Below are 6,411 nucleotides of genomic sequence, written 5' to 3'. Positions count from 1 at the left end.
GTGTGTTGCACATGTTGGCACCTATGTACTTTGAGTGACATGTATATTACCTCTCACTGATTATAACTATCTATTTACTATGTAGTTAAATGTATTATCGTATTTTTTTTTTAACTTATACAACATGTGTCATTAATAGTTGGGTGGTTTGTCACCTATAATTTTTTTTTTTCAAATTCTTCTTCTTCCTTCATTTCTTCTTTATTCACTCCTAAAAATCACAAATTAGTCTCTCTTTTTTTGTGTGTATTTGAGATTTAGTAATTATTTTTTTGATTTTTTGATTTCTTATTTTTGTCATTAACTCTTTAATAAGAGTTTTATTTCCTTTTAATTTAGTTTTTTAATTCTGATTTGTAATAAATTATACATTTCAATTTGGACCTTATTTTCTTAATTTCTAATTTCTTTAGTATATCCTTTTATACAAGTTTATTTTCTCCTCAATGTCACATTTCAATCCAAATTTATTTATTGTTTTCAGTTTGGTCTTTTATTTTTATTATTTTTTTATTTAAGTTATTTTTCTCTTCAATTTATCACTACAAACAAAAACTTATGTCCTTTTTTCTTGTAATTTCTTTTTTTTTCTTTTTCCTTTTATATAAATGTTATTGTTTTTTCAATTTAATCCTTCAATTTCAATTTTTCATATACTCCTTTTTTTATTTCATCCTTAACCTTTGAATTTCTTTTTTTTTTTCCTTATCTCTTTCATAAAAGTTTTATTAGTTTTTAATCCTACCCTTTAATTCAAATTTATGGTATATTATTTTTTTTCATTATTATCCTCATTCTTCTTTTTTTTGAGTTATTTTTCTTTTCAATTTAACTGTATAATAATAAAAAATTTGTTGCCCTCTAATTTTTCATTTATTTTGATTTTCACCCCATTCTTTTAATTACTATTTTCTATATTAGATTCTTTTTAGTAGTTAATTCTTTTTTCCTCGATATATTCTTTAAAATTTGTTGACCCTATCAATTATTTTAATCCAATTTCGTGCTCCCATTGTTTTTTCTCCAAGGTATCATGAATTCTTTTTTTAAAAAAATTGTCCAATTAATATCATTGTCTTTTTTTTATCATCTAGTTAAAATAAAACCAACTTATTAATCTCAGTCAGTATTATAACTCGAATGATTAATATCTCTTATTTCTTTAAAATGTGTTTCATTGTAACAATATACACTATTTATTATGGATTGCTATAAAGAAATTACTTATTTATCCTTAAACGAGAAAAAAAATTAGGCCTTAAGGCTAGGGTTCTGATGTTTTTTTTTACTGGGCATTGGTCATTGAAAGATTGGGAGTGCAAGTATCTTTTTTTTTTAAATAATAAAAATATTATTTTACCCCTAAAGTCAATAGAATTTAAAATTATTAACCAAGACCTTTCTTGACTTTTCACGAGTTTCTTAATAGTAAAAATATTTTTTTGCCCCTAAGATCAAAAACTTATTTCCCCTAAGATCAAAAAATTATTTGGCTACTAGATAAGGATTTTTTTCGGTTTTCTAAATATCCATGTACAATATAAGTACGACTTTAACCTAAGATTAGACAAAATAAAAAGTAACTTTGCATTTGAGGTTATTTTTATAATTTTTCACGAGTATTTATGTAATTAATAAGGTCATGATAGGGTGTTTTGATATTTTTTTATGTTTACTTTTAATTATTTAAATAAAAAAATTACTGGCAAGTATTGATAATGCATCAGCAAGTGGGTGATATTTATATTATTTAGGCAACACATGTGACACCATCTAGTGCCCAAACTTAGCCTTTCGCTGTCTTCTTGGAGATGTAATTAGGTCATCTTCCACACGAGATGACGCATATCGAATTTCGGTTCTTATTTTTCTATTTGTAATTTTTTTTCATTTACCTTTTTGTTGAAGTTTTTTTCTTTCAATTTTATCATTCAATCAATTGTTTTTCAATTTAACTCTTATTCTTTTGATTTTGTTAAAGTTATTTTTTCAATTCAATTCAACCCTCCCACTGAAATTTTTATTTGACTCTTAATTAATGCTTTATTTTTTCAACCTTAATTTTTTAGATCCTTTTGTGTAATTAATTTTTTTCTAGTTTCATCTTTCAACTTTTTTTTTTTGTTAGGGATTCAACTTTGTGCAATATTATTGTTTTGTGTTAGTTTTGTTTTTTTTAAAAAAGCATTGGTTTTATAATTATCTTTAATTTTTGTCCAATAATTTTATCACATTCTCATAATTTAGATTATGAGTTTTACTTGCAATTTTTTAATATAAGTTTTTTGAGAATTATTTTGTTTGTGTTTGTGTTTTATTTTTCAAGTTATTATTTCTCAAAATAAAAAACATATTTATTTTTAAATAATATTATTGATGTGTTGGGTCTTGCATGATAATTTTTTAAGGGCATGATTTTATTTAATTATTTTTATTTATGATTATTTTTTATCAGATCTTTGTAGATTTATTTTTTATTAATTTAAATAAATAAATTAAGTAAACACAATTAGATGTACATTGATCTCTTATTTTTATTAATTATCTTTTGGTTATTGTTAGCTATTATTTATTTATTTATTTATATAAATAATTATTTATTTATTTATTTAATTAGATGCTTGCAATAAATAATTATTTATTTATTTAATTAGATGCTTGCGAAGACTTTTTAATTTAAACTTTAAAATTTTTATGTGAGAAAATAAATTGAAGCAGCCTATATATTTGTAAAAAAAATTAACAACCCACGGGTTAAATATGTAGTATTATTCTATTATTATGATTAATTAATAATACTCGTCCAGCGCCCGAATCTATACGGATGAAATGGTGATACTGTAACTTCTTGCTGTAATATTTCAGACTTTAACTTTTTATCCTTTCACTTCACTTTCCTGGTAGACCCACAGAACACTGAACAAATTATCCAGAAGAGGGCCATATATATTATGGTCTTTGCTCTTTTGCTCTAATAGTCTTCTATGCAATCCGTTCCTGTCGGCATTTGCTGAATCGATCATCGGCATGTTTTCGCCCGCACGAAAATGATGTAAACATGTCAAAACACGACAAAAAAAAAAAAAAAACTACATGGTCCAGCGCATCTGAAAGAAACATTTCATGCACTAGACAAACATCTCAGTCAAGGTCAGATCATTTCCACAGGTTACCTGAACCAAAACACAAAACCTGACCCTGAAACATCCTAATCAAGCTACCCTTTAACCTTTTGTCACAAAAGCTACTCCTCACTCAAATGCAAAAAAAAAAAAAAAAACACACACACACACACATTAAGAATTAATCTAACATTAATAAGTACTCTAATATTATTATTCTACACACCAATGGAGACTTAACTTTGGTCGGTGCCCAAAGAAATCACCTTCTTCTTTCCGGTGTCCAGTATGGCAAAGCTGGGCTGAAATGCTTGGATACCACCCTTGAATCAAGCAACTCCATGATTGGAGTAAAATTGACGCACCTTGGAACCTTGTACTGATTGATGGATGCCCCTCTTGAAATTGCATAATCCATCAGCTCCTCAAATGTACCATTTTTTACCACACGTATCTCGAGTGGTCCAATTGAGTAATCTGCAACTCGGCCTTGTCGATACACTGAGTTCAAACATTCTTCCATAGCCAGGCAACATTGGTTTAGTACTTCGTCACTAGGAGAGTTGGCTGAGTCTTTGACCAATAATTCCCAGTAAATCACGTAGTGTCCAGGAATTGTCTTTGTATCGGCATAGCTAGTGTATTCAACAACACTTGTGTTGAATTCACGAAGAAGTTGTGATGCGTTCTCAACTGCCTTTTGTAACTCGGCTTCATCTGTTTTGTCCGAGTCAATACTGAGCAATACATTCTTCCTCCTTACGAAATGAAATTGAGGGGCTGAGTTGTGGAACCCGGTAACTCGAAGGATGTCACCAACTTGGTACCTGTATAAACCGGCATAGGTTGTGATAACAAGCTCGTATTCCTTACCCAACTCAACATCAGCAAGGTCAACAAGTTTTGGAGTTGAATCATGAGTGAACCCAGCACGATCGTGGGGTAAAAACTCGAAGTAAGCCATATTTGGCATGATTGTGTAACAAACTTCTGATGGCTTGCACATTGGATTCAGGTTTAGCCCAAAGTAACATTCTGATGAGGCATACATAGTGCACGCCAAAGGTAAACCACCACTATAGTAGTCGAGGGTAGGGATATATTGGGCCATGGCTCCAGTGACAGTCACATCAAGATATTTGGTGTTAGGCCAAATTCTTGTAATGATCCCTTCCCAGTTTTCCGTACTACACTCCATTCTGACAAACTCTGCAAGCTTTGGGTTTGGCTTCAGAATCTTTACCATACAATCTTTGACGGAAGGGTCAGTTATTTCCTTGTTTAGCATTCCTGACTCGATATCATCAGCGAGTTCCCGCCAATGAAGTTGGAGAAACCTTATGGCACGGAGAAGGCCGGAAGCAAAGACTGCACCGACCCTAAGCACTTGTTCACGCTCTAGAAGGCCACAGAGCATTTGGGTGTACATGCTCTGAAATGAATCTGCACAAAGAATGGCCTCATTTGGGCTGGTGTACACATTGTAAGGATCGTATGGACGTGTTTTGAAGTGGTCGCTCTTGTAATAGCTCGTAAGCACCGGACGAGCCAAGAGACCTCCTGGGGTTCTTGTTTCAGATTTCACGAACAAGAAGTATAAGCCTTTGCCTTTGTCTAAGCCAGGCACGTAACTGTTGCATAAAAAGTGCAATTTTATAAGTAAGACTCACACATGCATGTGAGCTGGAATTAAATGAAGCCCGCATAATTAACTTTGGGAATTTTTTTTGGAACTTACAGGTTCATTACTGGCATGAGTAAACTATACAGTAATTGGCGACGATCCAGTTCTTGTTTAATTGTTGGCATGAGCTTTCTTTCGCCAGCAGATGTCCCAGAACTATAAAATTTCAAGAAGACAAAAACTTAGGCCAATAATCACAGCAAACTTTTTAAAAACCCGAACAGGCCAAATCAAGGAAACTTTATAGTATTATGCTTGTATAAAACTCACCTAGTAAGGAATTCTGAGATGGGGTGAGTTGATAAGATGGAAGAGCGATCACCATTAGCAATTCGTTGGATTTCAGGCTGAAGATCCTCGTATCTGATCATGGGTATTTTAGACTTAAAAGTCTCACGGTCAGTTGCACCATCAAGGTTGAACCGTTTTAAGAACTCGACCTCAGCGTTTTGGGTCAGGATTTTAGCCAAAACATCCTCTTGAACTGAGTCAGTATTTTTAGTCATTTCCTCAATGAATTGAAGAGCTTTAGCATCTTTCTCACACGCTGGAGGACCCAAAGGTGATGAAAGAGCATTATCAACAGCCATATAGAAAAAAGGAAAGATTTTTGAAGAAGAAAAAAGATTTGTCTTTTAAGATAGGGATGGGGTGTGCTGCAGTTGATTTAAGAAATTGGGACTTGAGGGGTGAGGAGGGAGGGAGGGTTTGTTGGGCTTTATGTATGGGAAGCAAGTCAGTCAGCACTGGCATTACGTGAAAGAAAACGGTATGCCACGTCATGAGCCATGTAAGAGTGGGACCTAAAGGTTGCAGAGAGAGCTTGGAAGGAAGCTGACGGGTCTGTGTGGGACTGGAAATTTGGACGCAAACAAACACTTGTGCCTTGACAAAATGTAGGGGTAATAGGAGACAAAGAGGGCCCTACAACTAGTAGACATGGCTAGAAATAAGGCAGGCATGTGGGGTTAGGTGACCGCCATGTCAGCGAAGAGTTGTGGGGCAAAATGGTTTCCGCGTCACCCACCACGCGGCTGCTTTGGGGGCATAGATGCGGGTCATTGATGGTGACGCATTGCCGGCTTGAGAGAGTTTAACTGTTATATTAGCCTTGCCACATGAGACATGCTCTAATTATTTTTATTCAGTCCGCGGTCCTCTGACCACGAACCGTACATGTTACTATATGTTTTGTTTAAGGTTATTCTCTAATTATTTTTTATTTATTATGAGATTCCGAGTTGTTAATCTATTCACAAGAGTTTTATGTTAATATACATATATATATATATGATCTACATTTAGATTTTTAGCTAGACAAGTAATTCATTGACCTTCAAATTAAAAAATTTCATTTCAGAATTTTTTTTTTACATATATCAAAACATTTTAATATTGAAATTGAAACGCAATTGCAAACTCCAATTTCTAAAACTCGTAACAATAAAATTACTAGAGATATTTGTGTGCATGTATTGCATTTAAAATTTGTAAATAAAATTTTTATAAATATTTATATATGAAATTAGTGAATAATAATATTTAATTTTTTTATAATAAGATATGCTATATATAAAAATATTTTTGAGAAAAGCCTAGAGTTTA

At 32.1% G+C, this 6,411-nt stretch overlaps 1 protein-coding gene across 1 annotated transcript; it reads right to left on the bottom strand.

Moving 5' to 3' along the window:
• Positions 1 to 3,064: 3,064 nt before the first annotated feature.
• Positions 3,065 to 5,489, bottom strand: LOC105129841 (probable indole-3-acetic acid-amido synthetase GH3.1). Its single transcript, XM_011032075.1, has 3 exons — positions 5,077 to 5,489; positions 4,861 to 4,962; positions 3,065 to 4,753 (listed from the first exon to the last, which is right to left on the bottom strand). The coding sequence occupies exons 1-3, from the start codon at positions 5,394 to 5,396 to the stop codon at positions 3,385 to 3,387; spliced, it is 1,791 nt and encodes a 596-aa protein (XP_011030377.1). The 5' UTR covers positions 5,397 to 5,489; the 3' UTR covers positions 3,065 to 3,384.
• Positions 5,490 to 6,411: the final 922 nt, after the last annotated feature.

Source organism: Populus euphratica, unplaced genomic scaffold (genome assembly GCF_000495115.2).
Source record: "Populus euphratica unplaced genomic scaffold, PopEup_1.0 scaffold34.1, whole genome shotgun sequence".
NCBI lineage: Eukaryota > Viridiplantae > Streptophyta > Magnoliopsida > Malpighiales > Salicaceae > Populus > Populus euphratica.
The sequence above is the reverse complement of the archived record's forward strand: the minus strand, read 5'-3'. Positions and strand labels throughout refer to the sequence as shown.